At 34.2% G+C, this 20,337-nt stretch overlaps 2 protein-coding genes and 1 long non-coding RNA gene across 3 annotated transcripts; 2 read left to right on the forward strand and 1 right to left on the reverse strand.

Annotated features, from left to right (window-relative positions):
- The first annotated feature begins 240 nt into the window (after positions 1-240).
- On the forward strand, positions 241-4,150 carry LOC133673037 (uncharacterized). Its single transcript, XR_009834943.1, has 2 exons — positions 241-769; positions 3,862-4,150. It is a non-coding gene; the product is annotated as an uncharacterized LOC133673037 (long non-coding RNA).
- Positions 4,151-4,848: 698 nt separating this feature from the next.
- LOC133673408 (uncharacterized) lies at positions 4,849-9,142 on the forward strand. Its single transcript, XM_062094189.1, has 7 exons — positions 4,849-5,348; positions 5,817-6,064; positions 6,186-6,341; positions 6,479-6,638; positions 6,764-6,906; positions 7,268-7,303; positions 8,241-9,142. The coding sequence occupies exons 1-7, from the start codon at positions 5,273-5,275 to the stop codon at positions 8,991-8,993; spliced, it is 1,572 nt and encodes a 523-aa protein (XP_061950173.1). The 5' UTR covers positions 4,849-5,272; the 3' UTR covers positions 8,994-9,142.
- Positions 9,143-11,525: 2,383 nt separating this feature from the next.
- Positions 11,526-18,543, reverse strand: LOC133672686 (short-chain dehydrogenase RED1-like). The gene is made up of 3 exons (XM_062093174.1): positions 17,933-18,543; positions 12,747-12,906; positions 11,526-12,099 (listed from the first exon to the last, which is right to left on the reverse strand). The coding sequence occupies exons 1-3, from the start codon at positions 18,432-18,434 to the stop codon at positions 11,763-11,765; spliced, it is 999 nt and encodes a 332-aa protein (XP_061949158.1). The 5' UTR covers positions 18,435-18,543; the 3' UTR covers positions 11,526-11,762.
- Between the last annotated feature and the right edge of the window lie 1,794 nt (positions 18,544-20,337).

Genomic DNA, 20,337 nt, shown 5'->3' on the forward strand with positions numbered 1-20,337 from the left:
TTTGAACTTGTTTGATATTGTGGTCAAAATACTATTTGCCTAAAATTTGAATTTTTTATGATTAAAATTAATTGTTTTTAGTATTTTTAAATTATTTTGATGTGCTGATGTTAAAAATAAATTTTAAAAAATAAAAATTATTTTAATATATTTTTTAGTAAAAAATATTTTAAAACACAACTTTTAACATACTTCCAAATATTGACGAATTCATTTTTTTTATTTTTTTTTCATTTTTGTTCCTAGTATTTTATTTGATCACTGAGTTTGGGAAAGCTCTTCCTGCGGACCCATAAACTGTAGTTGAGAAAGGTGATGACTGTTGGCAAGATTGCAGTCTCTAGATTGGTAAGATGTTAGTTGAGCATTGACAGAGGTATAAGATGCCATTGATGTGCTTAATGGTGTAGTGTCTTTTAAGAAAGTTGGATCGGTGATTAGGATTATTAAACTTGTGTTTGCACAATCACCAGGTAAATTATACAAGAAGAAAGGAAAGTATTTGGGTCACGTTCCCGGAGCCTCAAAGAGGTAATTCTTGGAGAAGATGCTCCTCCACCCTTGGAGTTCAGCAAAAAATGTTCACGCTCCGTCAAAATTACAAAACGAGATTCACGATCCACTAGAGCGGCCAGACCAAGGAACTAGAGGATGAAGGGAAGGAACTAGAGGACGAAGAGATTCTTTCGAAACAAAGCATTGGGAAACTCAGATCACTTGAAGTAGAGTGGTGCTTTTGTCTCTGTTTAAAGAAGCTCTACACGAACAGGTATCTGATTGTATCATCACCTTAAGTGGTTGTTTAAATGTGAATTATCAACTTATGCATCATTTGCCATCTTGGAGTGTTTGGGTAGAGAGGAACTCTAGAGAATCTGTGATAAAATTGTTATTTGGCCATTTTATAGAGCAAAGTTGCAGGAGCTTCTAATGGAGTTTCTCCGGCAGATGTTCAGCGTGATTGAAATGCTCTTCTAGTATTCTTCTATGGATTTTTCCAGTGTGTTTGTGAGTGAACGAAAGCGCATGTTTATGCCATTCTACTCGCTTAAATCTTGACTTCTTTATGAGGGTGTTTGAACTCAGATGCATGTTTTATTTTGTTCATTCTGGGCCTTGAATATTTATTATGTTTTCACGTATTTTATGCTAGGTTCTGATAAACAAGGGACATAGATGTAGAATTTGTAGGTATGCTGCTCAGTCAATCACGATCATCTTTTTCTTATAGAATAGAGATAATACATTCATGCAACAATACATAATCTACTCAATTGTTAGCCATTTTGAATGCTATATGCCTTTGCAGTGATCTGATTATACACTCTTTGCTGCTAACATCTATTTGATAAACCTATTTTTAACGGGTCTAAAAAACTCTTATGACCCTCTTCCCTTCAACACGTTTAAGGGAATGAGCATGCTCTAAGTAGGGGCTTGGTAGTGTACTAAACCCTGTGCATGCTATTGCCAATCCCTTGGCATGCCAAAAAGAATGTGCATCCTCTGTTGTAACGTCCAAGGGAATGATCATCCTCTCTTAACATGCCCAAAAAAATAAGGTAATGTGAGTTTGACGAACATGTCAGACTTATGGCATTTGAACTTGACAAACAGCTAAGTCCAAAACAATATGAGTTTGACAAACATACCAACCCAAGATATTTGTTCTTGATAATCAGCCAAGTCCATTGCACTTGGACTTGCCAGTTAGCCAACTTTAAGATAACATGAATATGATAAACATGTCAGACCCAAAGTAAAGCCTAAGGTAATGTGTGTGCTTGACAAACATGCTCGACCCAAGTTACTTCGACCTGGTAGTTAGCTATGTCCAAGGTAACGACCATTAGTTAGCTATGTCCAAGGTAACGACCATTCTCCCTTGACATGCTCAAGGAAATTAAGGTAATATGGATCTGACAAACATATCAGACTCAAGACACTTGAACTTGACAGTCAGTCAAGTACAAGATAATATAGATCTGACAAACATGCCAGACTCAAAGTACTTAAACTTGACAGTAAGCCAAGTCCAAGATAACTACTATTCTCTATTGGGCACGTCCAAGAGAATGACCATTCTCCTTTGGCATATCCACGAAAATGAGGTAATGTGAGTCTGACAAACATGTCATACCCAAGGCACTTGAACGTGGTAGTTATCCAAGTCTAAGACAACATGGATCTAGCAAATATGTTAGACTCAAGGCACTTGGATTTGATAGTTAACCAAGTCGAATGGAATGACCATCCTCTTTTTGGTGCACCCAAAGAAAATGACCAACCTTCCTTGAGTCTAACCTCAGGGAAGAACCTAGTCTTCATGAGTTTAATTACATTTAACGTCTTAGATCCTAATCTTTCTACACCTTTTAGGTGTTAAAAGTCTTCCAAAGGATCCACCATATTCCCATCAAATATTAATATAGATGTAAGGGATATTTATCTCCAATTAAATGCTATCAGGGTAAGATTATACCTTTTAAATGTATAAAAATCTTCCAAGGACCCGCCATACTCCCATCAAAACATTAATATAAATGTAAGAGATATTTATCCCTCATTAAATGTTATTAGAGTAAAATTATACTCCAGCCCCTTCTCTTCATAAAAGAACAAGACTCATGAGCTATAAATACACCATGAAACCTTCATAGTAAATGTTCACATTCTTTATTTTCTACTGCAAATATATTTTCAGAGCATTTCTCTTTAGAATATCATTATATTTTCTCTTTCTAAAAAGATATTTATTTAAATATAAAAAAGTCTTCACCTCTATCAAAGATAACCTTTTGCATGTATTGATTGCAAGCTGCCTTGGCCTACCAAGTACAATTCATATGCTAAAATACACCTTGATTAGGGATAATAAAATGAGATTATTAGGATCAATTGATTGATCGATTATTCAATTTAAGAATTCTATTTCCAAGTTACTTGGATATTTTGGGACTTCATCACTGTTGAAACTGTTTTCATGGTTCCTTGGCAGTCTTATAATTTTCTGGAAATAAAGATGCATGAGACTGATCAGTCTATATCATAAATACTAGCCTATGAGCTTGTTGAGTCAGGCTGAACTTTCATCAACAATAGCTGAAGGCGCCTATAACTTCTAGTCAAAAGTTCGTATCTTCTGATAATAAGTATTCTGGAGTCCGAGTGGATCTAATAATTCTGGATCCATTGTACTCTGATTAATTGGGATGCATTTGATAATATGTCAGAACAAGAAATGTTAAAAAGACTTTTTGCCTGTTGCCTATGGCCCTTGATTCAAACAATAAACCTCTGGTTTTTTGTTGTTCTAAAACAACATCAGTATTCGCGTTCTCTTTTGACACCTTGTTCTAAAACAACATCAGAATCTCTGTCATGTATACCGAAGACCTGGGAAGCATTCTTGGTGTTGTCAAAATGGCTTTGTAGTTTTTCCATTTTGAAATGTAACTTTGCGGTATAATTGCTATGATCTCAAGCAACTTCCTTCTTCATAAATCAGCAGGGGTCTCTACATTTCTATCCCTTTTCTCCATGGCCTTGTATTCCAAATAGTACTGCTCTTGTCTTGTATCCGACTCAACATACCAAGAAAATAAACCGATTGCTTTCTCTGCTTCTTGAGCACTTGCTGTCTCTCTGGTGTGCCCTCAGCAAGATGTGAGAATGTCATCTCTCATATGCGAGCAAGCATCTTTCAGTCCCTTTTTAATGAATTTACATTTGCTCCATCTCTTGATTTTTTTCCTGCTGCGATCAGCTTGCTGACATTTCAAAATGCTTTTCGTTCTTGTTTCTACGTTAATCTCTTACGTTGACGACCGCTACTAACAATTCCGTTTTGTTGCATGCCAGCTAGCTTTCAGGTGCTCGGGTTGCTCTTCTGCACGGTGTCGATTTCATTGGCCGCCTCCTTGTGCGCTTCTCTCCTATCAAACTGCCGCCCCCTATGGCAACAATTCCAGCAGCTTTTCCTAGCCAGACACCCTTGGCATCTCAAGTTTCGCTTGCAAACCACATATTTCTTGGCCTCGCCAAGGCATTTTTTTTAATGTTTTTATCACCGTTGTTGTTTAGGCAAATGTTGATGCTCTTACTTTGATCTCCAAGCTCATGCTCTCCGTTAGTTTTGCTGCTTTCAACATTTTTTCCCCCTATGGTACGGTACTTATTCACTCCGAGTAAATCCACGGTTAGGGAGCCATCTCGCTGCAGCGCGCTGGCAGCACAACTCATGAATTAACTGTATTTGAATAAATTTTTTATAAAAACAAAAATAATTTATTATTGCCAACGATAATTAATAAATGTAAATATTTAAAATAAAAAAAGAAATTTAATATAAGACATATATACATGCATCTATATTTTATTTCTCCTATAAAAATTAGCTGTGTATTAATATTTAATCAAGTTAACAACTCATTTTGGATTTATCATCTTATATATTTTTTTCATTTATAATATAAAGTAGACGCAACATTTTTTTGTTGCTCAATTAAAAAAATATAATACATTAAAAAATATCCACCACATAATTATTATTATGTTCTTTTTAAGTTGGGAATTAATTTAAAATTATACCCTAGCGGCAGAAATAAATTTAATTAATATTGCTCCTGTATATTTTAATTAATATTTATAAGTTTATCAATTTATATATATATATATATATATATATATATTTTAATTTATTTCATTTAATGTTAATATTATTTATTTTTCATTTTAAAAAAATCATAATACAATAAAATGTGCACCTTACAATTTCACTAGCCAATTCATTTCCTTTTATTTTGTAAGGTTTTTTTTATATACAAAGTACCAGAAAAAACAAATCTATAACTACCATCCCCTTTCTTTTATTTCCTGCAATGTCGTCGTTTAACCCTTCTCTCTCTATTTTAGAATTTTAGGGTTTGTTATTTACTATCTTCGATCTGTTGTGTCCATCTCTCTCTCTGTCCAATTCATATTCCTCCCTTCTTCTCTGTATTTGCTCAAATTTGGTATACTCTAGGAAATTCTTTTGGGCAATTGAAACAACCCTTTTCTTCCCTGCTAATATTTAGGGCTTAAAGATTGGGGCTTTAAGATTGGAGTTTTCATCAGTTTGGATAGTTGTAGCTGTGTTTTTATGATTGTAACTTCTTGTTTTCAATTGGATTTATAAAGGGTCTTGCTTGGTTTCAACAATTGAAGTGTTTTCTTTTAGGGTTTGGTGGTGCCGTGGTGGGGTTTAGCGAAAGTCATTGTTTAGGGTGATATGGATAGTGTATTTAGTGAAGAGATACTTGCAGATAAGCTTTCTAAGCTCAATGGCACCCAGCAGTGTATTGAAAGTATCCTTCTTTTTCTTGTTTATTGAATTAATGAATTCTTGCAGCTTTATTTCAGCTCTTTGTATATGCCTAACAAATTGGTAACTTTTTGCGATTTAAATTGTATTTTATTCTGCTTCTGGACATCCCATTATTTGTAAGCAAGAAATTGGACACTACATTGAAAATAGTGTTACCTCGCGGGGAAAATTCTGCCTGCCTTCAATACTGTCCGCTGTGACAGAACTGATTCTGATTTTAATAGTTTTATCCGATGTTTGTTTTGAGTTTCTGGATCCATTTCAAAGTCATTGCTTGATGTATTTGAGGTCTGACTTTGATTCCTTTTCATTTGGCATTTCTACTTCAATGTTCATCAAGTTAGAGAAATGGTTCTGGCAAGTCCATCTCTGACTATCCCTGTTTCTTACAGAGAATTTTGATTATCTATTGACTTGGAATGGATGTTACCTTAACTTTATTGTATAGCTTTGTCCCATTGGTGCATCTTTCACCGAAGCAAAGCAGAATCAGTTGTAGAGACATGGGATAAACAGTTCCACAACTCAGATATGCTCCAGAAAGTTCCTCTACTGTATCTTGCGAATGACATCCTACAGAACAGTAAGCGGAAAGGAAATGAATTTGTTAAGGAGTTTTGGAAAGTTCTTCCTACTGCGCTAAAAAATGTAGTTGAGAAAGGTGATGACCGTGGGAAGAAGGCAGTCTCTAGATTGGTAAGATGTTAGTTGAGCCTTGACAGAAGTTTAAGATGCCATTGATGTGCTTAATGGTGTAGTGTCTTTCAAGAAAGTTGGAGCATTAGGATAATTAAACTTTTGTTTGCATAATCACCAGGTAAATATATGGGAAGAAAGGAAAGTATTTGGGTCACGTGCCCGGAGCCTCAAAGAGGTAATTCTTGGAGAAGATGCACCTCCACCCTTGGAGCTCAACAAAAAACGTTCACGCTCCGTCAAAATTACAAAACGAGATTCACGATCCACTAGAACGGTTAGACCAAGGACCTTTCATTGTTTCCTTTTCTCCTCCATTTGTTTTTATGGATGCATGCACTAGTTCTATATTATCGACCTCTTTTTTTTTCTTGATAATGTGTTTCACTGTTTTGTCGTTGCTCTGGAAACTAGAAATTGTCCATCGGAGGTGATGCTGAAAAAATAGTATCGGCATTTCATTTGGTGGTTAGTGAGCAACCCAATGAGGAGACAGAGATGAGTAATTGCAAATCTTCAGTTCGTCGTGTGAGGAAGATGGAGAAAGATGTTGATGTTGCCTGTAGTGGTAATGGTAAGAGAGATGAACTTGAAGTTAATATAGAAACAGATTAAAGTGGTTTCTTGGAAATGCTTTTACAGCTTGAGTTTTGACTTTGAAAATTTGTGGGTCTCTGAAGCTCAACTTTTTTTGCTCAGATAAAGATCCAAAACGAAAGACTTTGGCCAAGGAACTAGAGGATGAAGAGAATCTTTTGAAACAAAGCATTGAGAAACTTAGATCAATTGAAGCAAGTAGAGTAGCACTTGTGTCTCTGTTAAAAGAAGCTCTACACGAACAGGTATCTGATTTTATCATCACCTTCAGTAGTTGTTGAAATGTAAATTATTAACTTATTCATAAATTGTCATCATTTGGAGTGTTTGGGCCGAGAGGAACTCTAGAGAATCTGTGATAAAATTGTTATCTGGCCTCTCTATAGAGCATATCTGCAGGGGCTTTTGAATGGAGTTTCTCCAGCAGATGTTCTGCAATTGAAATGCTCCTCTCTATTAGTTTTCTTTTCCTGTAGAGGAGGATGTCTTACCCTGCTTGTATTCTTCTATGAATTTTTCCAGTGTGTTTTTGAATGAATGAGATGCACAAGTTTGTGGAATTCTATTTGATTAAATTGTGACTTATTTATTTGTTGTTTTTCCAAGGAATCTGAATTGGAGGGAGTTCAAACTCAGATTCAGGTACGAATGTTCATTCTGGACCTTGAATATTTATTCTGTTTTCAATTATTTTATGGTGGGTTCTGATAAACACTGGGCATATGCATAGAATGTGCATGTATGCTGCTCAGTCAATCGTGATCATCTTTGCTGATAAAATAGAGATAATAATTTATGCCATAATACACAATTTAGTTCATTGTTAGCCTTTATGAATGCTATATGCTTTTGCAGTTATCTGATTATACATTCTTGGCTGCTAACGTCAGTTGAGACTGTTTTCATGTTTAGTTGGCAGCCGTAAATTTCTGGAAATATAGATGTATGAGATTAATATCTGTATTATAAATATTAGCCTATAAACTTGTTGAGTTAGGGTGAACTTTTATCAACAATATCTGAAGGGATTTTTAATGTTTAGATAAAAGTTCATACCTTGTGTCATTAAGAGTTTGAGCGGACTTACTAATGGTAGATCCTTGATATCCTTTGTACTCTGAAATGCCAACATATAAAAAGTGAAAAAGATTTTTTACTGTTGCCTATAGTCCTTGATTCAACCAATAAACCTTTGATTTTGTATTGTTCTAAAAGAACACCAGTCTTTGCATTCTCTTTTGACACCTTGTTTTGGAAGCTCAGTTAATACAACTTTTGTATTTCTGACAAAGAAATACATTGGCCTGCGCATCCTCGTAACATTGACATATTCAATGAGTTTTCACAATTTTGGATGTTTTCAAGGCCAGTATGCTTTGAAGCCACTTTGTAACGTGGGCCCTATAGATGCAATCAGTTCAATAAGTTCTGATTAATTTACTGAGCATTGCTGCTCTGAAATCTTAATTCCAAGCCTCCTTGGCCATCTAGACTCATGTCTGTCCCCATCAGGGCTATCTATATCTGATGGTTATTGGAGCATTTGTTTTATTCAATTAAAATTTTTGGTCAATTTCAGGTTTCTCAGGCACAGGTAGAGGAAGCCAGCAACATGCGAAGGCGGCTTAATGGTGAAGAATATGTGTCGAAAGCATCTACTGCAACAACAGTATCAGTTGATTCAAATGCAAAAGCAGGACAAACACCTAAGAGGACAGCTGCTGATATTGCTGCTGAGGTTGCAGAAAAGCTTGCAGCTTCCTCATCTTCTCAAATGATCATGCACTCTGTTCTCTCTTCGTTTGCTGCTGAAGAAGCAAAGAATGCTCAATTAACAAAGGCCTACGATTCATTGTCAAAACCGGAAAACTCGTTGCCTGTTTCAGATCCAAATGTTTTTATGCCAGCCCAACCACTTGCTGCTCCAACAACACACTCGTATCAGTCAGTTTTGCTGCCCCAACCTTCAATGCAGAATCAGACTCCAAGTGCTCAAGCTCAGTTTCACATGCTTCCCAACCAATCCTCTCAGCAATATTTACAGCCAGCAGGAGGGATTATGACCCCATATGCTTATGGTAACATTTCTCCCTTGCCTCCAGGACCACCTCCACCACCACCCCCACCCCCACCCTATATGGTAAGTCCAATGGTGTCCATGGCGCAACAACCATCACAAATACCTCAGCAGCAACAGCTACCATTGGCACAACAGCAGGCCACAATAAACCAGCAACAACCAATGTCTTTAAACCAGCAACCCCAGGGTCCTAATTTCAGGCCTCTGCGACCACATGGAATGGTGTACTATGGCCACCCTTCTCATTCTTAGTGAAAAATCATACTAATGGTGTTTTTGTTAATTTTAGCCAGAGGCCAGTTTAATTGATCTTCACGTAGGTACGCTGCTTGTAATTAGCGACCTTCCTCCTTTTCACATGAGTAGGACTTCCAGTAATGAGAAAGTAATCTTTGGCATAAGCTCTAGTTGATTTCTATTATGACATCATATCATACACTATCTAATCGCTATTTATGCATCATGCCGAGGTTCCAGCACCCAGAAATATGACAAGCTACAGATATCTCGACTGGTAAGCACAGATTCTTAGTTAATGAGCAAGATTGTTTAACCCTTCAAGTTTTTGGTGTGCCCTCATGCTAAGAGGACGGATGGAAAATCTCAAGACTCGTCAACAGGCATCATACACACTGGAAACCATACATACTCGTTGAAACAAAGGAGACCACGCGGTATCTAGACAGCAATTACAGCCCATATTATTCAGCTGCAATGCTGATCAAACATTCGTTTGAAAAACAAAATCATCCTGGCAACCGCACCTTTTATCAGCGTCAGCTAGACCTGGCCACCATCTTAGCAAGGATCATCTGTATTGAGAACTACCCTGAACGTCTTCCAAAGATGGCCACCTTACGCATTTCAACACTCCAGGGATGATTGATTGGGGTATAGTCAACATCTGAGCGCACCATTATATCTTCCACAAAGGCCCTGTCTCTTGCACAAGCATGATCAGTGCTCGAGTTTCAGTGTTGACATATTTAAAAGACTTGTATTATTTGGTTTCAAAGACAGTCAATACAGCGCTGCTCATACTCACTACGACACCTGCCCATCATTGAACTAGTGCTCATGCATTTTTTTTTTAGTTTTATTTTTTAAATTATTATTTTTATTTTATTCTTCTAGATTTCCTAATCCTATATCTATAATCATGAGATTGACAGGTTAGATCAAGTTGACTCGAATTTTTTTTTTTATTTTCTTAATTCATATTTTTTAGTTTTGTTCTTCAAAATTAAGTTATTTGATAATTGAGTTTTATATTTTTATTTATTTTTCTTTCGATTGTGTTATCTTGATATCACAATTAAGTTGTAGATTTGACATGCTAACCCGAATGAATATAAATGGTTTTTAACCTTTTTTATGTTGTTATTTTTTTTGAGTTTATTTATTGTTTTTATATTTATTTTATTCATGCTTATTAAATACAATAGAATCAATGACTTTTTTTTTAAGAAATGCACGTGTCACCTTAGCATTTTTTTTATGTTGGAAAAAATTGGGTCAACTCATGGCTCCCTATCTAATGTATTATTCAACTATATATTGAATATTGTCCATTAATATTTACAAGATTTTTTTAAAATTTTAATAAAAAAGAAAATTTTCAAATATTTAATGAATTATATATATAGAGTTATATAACATAATTATAATCTTACAAAAAAAAAATATGAATTGTCATTCAATATATAATTGTTAATATTGTCTTTTCAATAAAATATGTTTGTATCATAAATAAGGTATATGACGGGAATAAAATCCTTATTCAAGATCTACTTACTTTTTGCATGACAATATTTAGCATTAATTTAATATTATTCTTGAATCTTTTCATTTTTAAAATTTTAAATTAATTTATATGAATAAAATCAATTCATAGGATAAAAATTGTATAAATTATTTTGATTAAAGATTTTTTTTAATGCTAGCAGAGCTTGCAAAAAGGTGTAATAAAAATTTTATGAATCCTTTCACTTATACCAAGACAATACCAAGGAAATCCTACAACAGAAATACTAAGAATATTTAATAATTTAATACAATTCTATTATTTTTTTGTTTTTATTTGCTACTTTCGAAACATTGTTAGAGTTTTATTAGTCAAAGTACAAGTATTTTAAGAATTTTACCATGTTATGATTTTTTTTTAATTTAGAAGGTAGGGTAGGATTACATATTAGTATTGAGATGAATTGCAATGATAATATTGTTTTAATGGATAGTATATTAAAAATGCTTAAGAATTCATGTTTTTATATACATAATGGATGTTCAAAGGGATTTTCAAAGGGTTAAGCTGATAATTAAAAAACTTTGTTTCATTCAAGAGTTTTTAAAAGTGGAGTAGAATTGTTTCAAAGTGTTTATTTTTAAAAAATATATTAAAATAATATATTTTTTATTTTTTAAAATTTATTTTTGCTATTAACTCGTCAAAATGAAAACAAAATTCAAATTTTAATAAAAAATAAGTTTAATCTTAGTACTAAACGAACAAGTGAAAATAAATTAAATTTATATAGGAGTTGGGTGTTAAAATAAACTTTTAAAATCATCTATTGGGAGACGTAATCTTGCTTGGCATTCATGTTAGCCCAAAAATACTTTTATCTTCAAACAAAAACAAAATATTTTAATGGATAATAATTTATAAAAGCACACTCATAGTCAAGTCATAAAAACATATACATACATTTTTCGCGACCTTTTATTGATAATTATTTTATTCCAACCCAGAAGAGACATTATATTAAATATTCAAAGTAAGAATAAATAAAGAGGTTGAATTTGTCATTTCAAAAGGTCAAGTGGTGGGAACAACAAAGCTGGCAGTAAATTTAGCAGCATCCTTTTCAGTTCCATAACCCCACAACTTACTTATTTCTGTATTGTGCTGCTGTGCAGGGACGAGGAGGAAGGTGCTTACAAGAACCATGCGGGGACATGTGCAATTACAAGGCTTTGTAGACATGCAAAGCTGACCAACTCACTTACATGGTGCAGAACTCAGCAATTAAATTTTCGCCTTAGGATAAAATCTTTAACAGAAAGTGGCAAATGGTACATGATTGACATCACAGTGGAGAATTGGCCAATGGAGAACCATGCCGGAGGGTTTTCCTTTAGCACGGCGGCAACCGTCTTCTTCGCAAACTCTTCCGTGGGAGTGGCCTTAAGTCCTTGTGAAAGATGCGCTCTCTCCCGTATTGCTTCTTCAAATGGCCTGTATAACTTCCACTTAGGCATCTGGTTGTAGCTGGCTACGGCAGAATTTCCTATGTTTGATTTAATAGCTCCAGGAACAACATTGATCACACCAATCCCTAAAGGCCTGAGTTCCAGCCTGCATTTAAAATGGGCAATTTCCTACTATTAGCGTCTCCGGCATAAAAAATAGCTAAGTTTCCCATGTTGTATAAATATTGAGAATCATCAATGTCTCTTCCTCTTATTCGACTAGAAGAAATATAGCTTTGGATTAATTTCTGGATCATATATGAACCATAATCTAATTTATTTAAATAATTACTATGTATCAAATAACAAAAGAACTAAGATTCTAGTTTTAAAAATGTCCATTTATCTTAAGCTGAAGGTGGCAGAAATAAATATTCGTTTACATTGTTGATAAATCAGAAGTTATGCTGAACTGAAGTTTAAGAAAATGGATTATAGATTTGATTCATCTGAATAATCACCACTAAGGGTACCAAAAGACTGTCTTGCAGTAGTAATTTATGAAACTTCTGCTATCCAGTTCTCTTCATACACATTAATTGATTATTAGAAGGCTGATGCCAAAAGAGTCCTGCACGTTTCATCAGATATGTGTCTAAATGCTTGTGTGCTTAAGTGTGCATGTAGGCTTCAGGTTCTGGAAGGGTGGTCCGTACTCTTTCAAACACTTTGGTACTATTGATTTTATGCAGATATGAACCAGATGTTTAATAGGAGATGATAGGTAACACAGGTATCTCAAAAGATACAAACCTCAAGGTATCAGTTAGTGAATGAAGGGCCGCTTTGGTTGCAGTATAGACTCCAGCCCACGGAACAGGAGCCATAACAGTAACACTTCCAACATTTACGATTTTTCCCTTCTTGCTAGATGCCATGTGAGGAACAACAGCTTGTACCAGCCTCATTGTCCCTACATTATATGCTTGATGTTAAAAAGAATAGGAAAAACAATATCTTGGTATTTCATCAATAGCATGCTAGGTGATAGCAGGATCAGTTAGGATGGGAGAGGCTTGAAATTCATACAAAGACATCATAGATAACTCCGATGCAAGGATCAATCCATGATTTACAACAATAAACTTGTCTTTGCCGTATTTTCAGGAAAGTCTGTTTATGAATTATGAATGCTGCACCATGTGTTAAGAGTGTACCGGACAGCATACTGGAGCTTCTGAATAACAAGAATGCAAGGCAGCACATTGTTACCAATACAGTCGTCCCAAGAAATTTCCATATTGATAGACTGTCTTCCGATATGTTAATATGAACTGTTTTAGAAGTTTATTAACCAACACGTTTACAAGGTACCGGAGGCTCCTCCTTGTGTAGTTGTAGAAAAGAAAATTCTTTGCCGGCTTAATAGAAAACAAAAGTTCAAAATCATTTGAACTCTAGCGCTTTGTGAGGAAAGAAGGTGGTAGATAAACTCTTTCTTTACAAAACCAAAAGGTGGAGAATAAGGTTTGAATGACTCTGATGCTGTTATGATCTTATGGTAACTCTAGTATTAAATGAAATGAAATAGTAAGATGTTTGCAAATCCAACTGAATGTGCCAAAAGGTGCAGTTATGGAATAACTCGCTTCACACGAACCTCTACAAATGCAAAAAATAAGCTGTACCAAAGAGATAAAATAATTATAAGACCAATTTGAGCCACGTTCAAGACTCAAGTAGATAGCATAGACCTTCACTACTATATTACTGCTCAAGGCAGCCTCTCATACCATGGAGAACAAAAGCAATATCCATACATTTCATGGATGTCAAGAACAATGAGACATCAATTTATGACATCTACTTATCCCCGGTATTTTGACTTTAGGCTTCATAATTCTACCCAGAAAATTTACTGCCAGCATCAAATCACATATTACACTTCAATTAATCTTATGATGAATTACTTTCCTGCAGAGACCTTCTACTGAAGAATCTGACTTAACTCATGAGGTAGCATAACCTCAGAAGTTTCCAAAATATCTTAGGAGTTGTTTTGGGATAAGTGTACCCAAGTTCAAACCTAATGGTAAGACTACCAGGAAAGTTTTATTTTTAATGTATAATCAAAATAGTTGACTATAGAAAACAGCAAACATTGCAGTTAAGTGTAAAAGAAATAGGTGCCTGTGCATCCTAAATTTACATCATTCATAGCTGTGAGTCATGGTTATTAAAACGGAATAAAGAATTACTGCTAAGAACATGCACGCTTTAACAGAAACAGATCTAAGTGGTGAATCGCAGACAGTGGTGAATCGCAGACAGTGACATATACAATAGTGAATCTGTGTGGATTGGAGGTGATGCTGCATCAGGATATTTGGCTTGAGCATCATAATTGTTCTCCCTGGAAATGCTCATAGACAAAAAAGGGAATGGGGAGTGTATGTGCCAAGGTTGTTCCCGATCACTCAAAATTCATGTACATATGCAAAATAGATATCAGAGGAATTGTTTGTGTGTCAATGTCCAGAGAGCGCCATGATTATCAGGCCTGATTATCATGCATCATGAAGAGGGATAAGCAGCTCCAGATGTTCAAACAGACAATTAAATGGTCAAAATTATGAAAAACAGTTACCAGCAGCAGCAACAGAATCCTGCTAATTTGGTTATTTTATTGGAATATATAAGTAGATAGGTGATGCAAGTGGTTCTAATCAATCAATTACAAACCAGTCATAATTGGGCTAAGTAGATAGCCTTGCATGAATATTTATGCACTAATATAATAGAGCTAAGCCCCAGAAGAGGCCTGGGATGCACAGAGTAATCAACCAAACAAAAAAACATATAACTTTCTATTCAACTGTTGAATTGCACTTAAATTTAGCTTAGAGAGTCTTTTGCGTAAGAAGTTGTTAGTAGAACAACTTGATGACATGATGGGGAGGCAAGTGATCCTATTTATAATGATTCAGATGACAATGAACAATGAGGAGGTTTTGCAAGATGATGACAATGATACCTTAGTCATCCAAATGAGCTTTGCCTACTCGTGGTTCAAGCGAGGATTGACTATACACTAGCCTTTTCCATTCAATTTGTAAGGTGTGTAACCTGATCATAAACAATAGTAGTTGTGAGAATGTAGTGTCAGTTGGGATAATAGAAAGTTGTGACTCGAGATAGAAAAACACCTCAAGCCCTACAAACTAAACAGGCTGAATCGAGACAACAAGGTAATCATGGACAAACATTATCTTGTTTCATTTTCTATTGTTTTGTTTTCTATAGACAAAAGATATTTTGATAGTGTTCGGTATGATGCAGTATCTATGGATGCGTGTCATTTATCGTTAGACAAACCATGACAATATAACAGGAATTTCATACATGACAGACAACATAACATGTATACCCTCAGTATAAAGGGGAAGCATATAGCATTGGCACACAGGAGAGAGATGGTGGTTATTTAGAGCAAGGGTAAAAATATATTGTTTTTATCCCAATTTATGGAATAGAAAAAGGATAGCGTAGAGAATCAAAATGATTTGAGAAAGGATACAATGTGGAACAAGTCGTTAACAACTAATAATAGTTTTGTAAAGATTAGGAGTGGTATGTAGATTGATTCTTGGTTTACTTTATTTGAGTTGACTAATTGTACAGTGCCAACACACCATTGGTCAATGGAGCACAAGGGTGCCAACATTGCTTTTAATGGTTGACAACAATGACAATGTTGTTGGATGGATGACCAAAACTTGAGAACAAGTTTTTTCTAACCTGAGAAAATTGATACAAGGTATTCTAATCATTCAATTCCGGATCTACCACGATTGAATTACGTGGATAGCTTTGCAAGGATATTTATGAACCGATGAGATAGGACCAAGCCCAATAAGAGACTTGGGTTGCGCAAAGTGATTGGTCTAGTAAAAAGATGTATAACTTTCGACCCAAGAATATGCTCAAATTTGACTAGGAGGGTCCAAATGCCCAACCTCACAGGAAGGTGCTATAACCACCTAAGGCTCGGAACACCTATAAATTAGACCAAAAACGTGTTGTTTAGCCCAATTTTATTTCTTTATTTTTTGATTTCTCAGTTTGTTTAGGACTTTTATTATTTTTTCCTTTCTAATTAGGACTGTTAGTTTCTGACCTTATTTAAGTAGGTTTTTGGGTTTATTTAGGAGTTGTATACCTTTTAGAGCAGAGTTTTTAAACCTGGCCTGGTGGTCGACCCGGACCAAGGCCCGAGTCATGGGTTTTTCCCGGGTCACCAAGTTTTGATCGGGTCACTTGAGTCAACCCCTATTTTTTTTATAAATCAAAACGACGTCGTTTTGGTTTAAAAAATAAATAGTCAACGGGTTGCAATCAAGTTTTTGACCGGGTCTTGCCAGGTCAACCTGTCGGGTCACCCGGGTTTTTTACTTTCCTTATTTTTTCTTAAACCCGGCTCGGTTCTAGCCCTGGGTCAGCCAGGTCCCGAGTCGACCCGCCGGGCCGAGCCGGGTTTTAAAACTATGTTTTAGAGACATAGACTACTTGGAGAGAAAATATATAGGAATAAAATTCAAATTAGAATTTGTGTGCGGAGACTCTTTTTAACATGATTTTGTGTTATTATGCTTGTTGTCTTTCTTTTGTTATTTCTGACTACTACAGTCCCATAGTTCATAAGTTAAATCACGTGAGGCAACACTGCCATGGTCCAAATGAATAAGTTTACTTGAGTCCAAGACTATCACGGTTAGACAAAAAAACCAAGGCACCAGAAACCACATTTGCTCGCTCACACACAAACAGGATTTAGCATCAGAATCAATAACAAGATCCAAACAAAAAGTGTCCTAGGATGCAATTTAAAAGAGTAAATTGTACACTGACATTGTTTGATTTGCGAGATTTATAGAAGTAAATATAATCATTAGCGCATCGTGTACCTCATATTACAATGAAAAAATGAGAACCTAGGAAATTGAAAACCAGTTACATTTCAAGCAATGGCCGAAACTCCAAAGAAACAAAAGCAAGTTGTACAAAAAGTCAGCTAATGAAATCCTTCAAAACGTGGTTAGGACAAATGTTCTTAGATGGAGGACGAAATTTCCAGTCATTAGCTGAATATTTTGGAATTACTAGGGGAAACAGAGAAGAATCACCAATATGAACAACAATAAAGAATTTCAAGGCCCATTAGGCCAACCTAACAAGAAATCAGTTGACTAGGTTAAGTGATCTTGTTGCTTGACTTTGAATAAATTTTTAGCTTGCTTTCTTTTTCATTTAGCTTTTACTCTGTTTACCTTTTCCATTTCCTTCCTGGTTTTTTTCAATTTGATATCAATATATATATAAAAGAATAAATCAGTGGCTGATACTGATCTTCATAATTGAAAATCCCCCGTCGGCCATTTTTAGACTACTTTAAGAGAACATAATAGCAGTTACCAATTCCATAGTTTTAAGGTTATCAGATTCTGATTGATTGGGTTTTTGGCTCCCAAAAGCAGAAAGAATGAGCAGAAAAAGATCTGGATATTTACTCAGCACCTAGGGGATATCAACCACCAATTCCAGATCTCACATATTCAAGTTGAAATTCAACCTAATTATGCTGTTCATGTACAAATCACAAACCAAATATTCAAAACCATCTTAGCTATAATGACTCCTATCAATCTGCACCCTAAGAATTAGAGAGAGAGGGGAAAATATTCATCTTTGCACAGTCTGGAACCTAACAAGAACTCCAAAGTCCCATTTACAAAATGGCGTATAAACAAACCAAGACAGAGAAACCCAGCAATTTAGCCAAAGGGGGTGACGAAAACAGTAAACGAAATCAAGATGCACACATCAATTCAAAAGAGAACAAAACAGTGAAAAGGGCAAAAAGGCATAAGAAGAAAACATCAAAAGAAACACAGATTAATGAAACAAACAAGAGGAGAACTTGATGAGAAGAAGAAGATTACCATAGACATTGGTATTGAAAGTGTTTTGCATAGCAGATAAAGGAACCTCAGCAAGAGGGCCAACACATTGAATTCCAGCATTGTTCACCAAGATATCCACTCTACCATATCTTTCAACAACGTTCGACACAACATGCTGCACACTTTCATCTGACAAAACATCCAATTTTTGGAGATAAAATCTCTTATCTTGATCAAGGTCTCTCATGGAAATCAAAGACCTGGCTGTGGCCACAACAAGGCAGTTGTTGTTAGCAAATTCACGTGCCAAGGCATGGCCTATACCTCCTTGAGTGCAACCAGTGATTAGAACCACTTGCTGGCCATAAGATTCCATTGAATTACTACTCATTTGGGTGGTTTTTCTGATAGGTAGCAGGTCTTGGCAGTTGAAAAACTTAGATTGAAAAGGAAAGATTTTGAGGGCATTTATAGGAAGTGAATGAGAAGTAAAAGGTGTGTCTTCGTTGTTTGTACAATGTGAAGTGAATAAGGCTGCCATTTTTAAGCTGTTTTTATTTTTACATATATTATTAGTTTTTTTCGAAGTGACTCAGTGTGTCACTTCTGACAGTTGATACGGCACTGCAATAATGGAGAAGTAGCTACTTTTCTTCTGTGCATCAAGAGATATCGTTCCGTCTATCTTTATATTTTAATGCTTCGATAGAAATTGTTTTTAAAATATTTTTAAATAATTTATTTAAAAAATTAGTTTTTCCATTAGTATATCAAAATAATTTAAAATTAAAAAATAATAATTTAACATTAAAAAAATTGAATAAATCTGAAAACTATAATTGGATCATAATATCAAACACTATTATTATTCTAGGCCGTATTGCAAGCCCATATTTTTCTAAAAAAAATAAAGATATCTTCTAATTTTTTAAATTCATAATTCAGGTTATTAAATTAAAAGTATCTTTCATGAAAAAAAAATAATCCCAAACAAATTAAATACTAAAGAATGAAACGAGAGAAAAAAAATAACATCACAAAATTATCTTAAAAAATAGTAATTAAAAAAATAAAGGTGAAAATAAAAGTAAAAAATAAAATAGAGGGAAACTAATTTTTTTTTATTGGAGGGATAAATTATAAAAAAAAATAACGCCAAAAAAAATTAAAAAATAAGAACCAAATTAAAAACACTAGCATACCATAAACTTAGATTGAAAAATATATTGAGAACCAATAAAACTTTTATAAAAATATCAAGAAAAAAATTAGAAATTAAAATAATAAGGATCAATCTGAAAAAAATAATATATGACAAATTGGAATTGAAGGACTAAATTTAAAAGAAATAAAACTTTTACAAAATGACCAAGAATAAAATTAAAAAATAAAAGAAAATGGACATAAATTTTAATTAGAGGGTTAGATTGACAAGAAAAATAACTCCATAAAAAGAAAAAAAAATTAAAAAATAAGGATCAAATTGAAAACAATAACACACTATAAACTTGGATTGAATGACAAAATTGGAGACCAATAAAACTTTTATAAAAGGATTAAGGAAAAAAACAAGAAATCAAAAGAATAAAAACCATATATATATACTAATTTGAAAAGAGATAAACTTTTTAAAAAAACTCAAGAATAAAAATTAGAAACTAAAAGAAAAAGGGTAGAAGTAGAAATGTCAAGAACAAAGAAGACCAATATGCAATGAGGAAGGAGAGAGAAAAAAAAAAAGAAAAAAAAACCCCACTGATGACAAAATATCCACCCGCTATCGACACATGTCACACATAAGAAAGAGGACATAATAAAGCATCCAACAACATGACAAAATGACAGGTTTCACCATAAGAAAGTGTCGCATGCACTAATTAAAGTGTATGGACAACTTCCACGTACTGACATTTATAATGCACGTGCTATTATCTTTTTTAAATTTAATATTATTTCATTTGCATTAAAAGACCATAAATACCCTTAATAAATCAGTAAATAACAAAAAGAAATCAACTTGAAAATGCAAAAATAACCCTCAACCAAGGTTTTTTTTTTTTACTTTAAGGGCATTCAAGTAATTTAATTATGCATCAAAAATTAAAAAAACAAAAACTATCCCTAGACACCAGACATATATTTTTACTATCCGTAAAAAAAAAAGACCTTTTTACCCCAATCAACCAGGACAAATGTTATTTGATTCAGGGGTAAAATAATTATTTTATTGTTGGAATCCATAGTAAAATTAGTTTTTTGGTACAATAAAAACATTGTTTAAACTCCCCCTCCTCTTTTAGTTTATTCTTTTATAATGGAGTTCGATGCCTCATTTATCTTTTATATTTTTAATTGAGTTAATTGTATTATTATAAAATAAATGATTTTTCAATCCATTTTAAAATTTAAAAAATCATTTAATTATATAATATATATATATGATT

Source organism: Populus nigra, chromosome 14 (genome assembly GCF_951802175.1).
Source record: "Populus nigra chromosome 14, ddPopNigr1.1, whole genome shotgun sequence".
Taxonomy (NCBI): Eukaryota; Viridiplantae; Streptophyta; class Magnoliopsida; order Malpighiales; family Salicaceae; genus Populus; species Populus nigra.

Bases quoted from the DNA above. Each gene is read 5' to 3' on its own strand.
- LOC133673408 (XM_062094189.1), top strand. From the start codon at position 5,273: ATGGATAGTGTATTTAGTGAAGAGATACTTGCAGATAAGCTTTCTAAG. The intron at 5,349-5,816 runs GTATCCTTCTTT...TTTATTGTATAG, and splicing joins CACCCAGCAGTGTATTGAAA to CTTTGTCCCATTGGTGCATC. The intron at 7,304-8,240 runs GTACGAATGTTC...GGTCAATTTCAG, and splicing joins GAGTTCAAACTCAGATTCAG to GTTTCTCAGGCACAGGTAGA.
- LOC133672686 (XM_062093174.1), bottom strand. From the start codon at position 18,434: ATGGCAGCCTTATTCACTTCACATTGTACAAACAACGAAGACACACCT. The intron at 12,907-17,932 runs GTAATCTTCTTC...CATATAATGTAG, and splicing joins TTTCAATACCAATGTCTATG to GGACAATGAGGCTGGTACAA. The intron at 12,100-12,746 runs GTTTGTATCTTT...TTTTAAATGCAG, and splicing joins TCACTAACTGATACCTTGAG to GCTGGAACTCAGGCCTTTAG.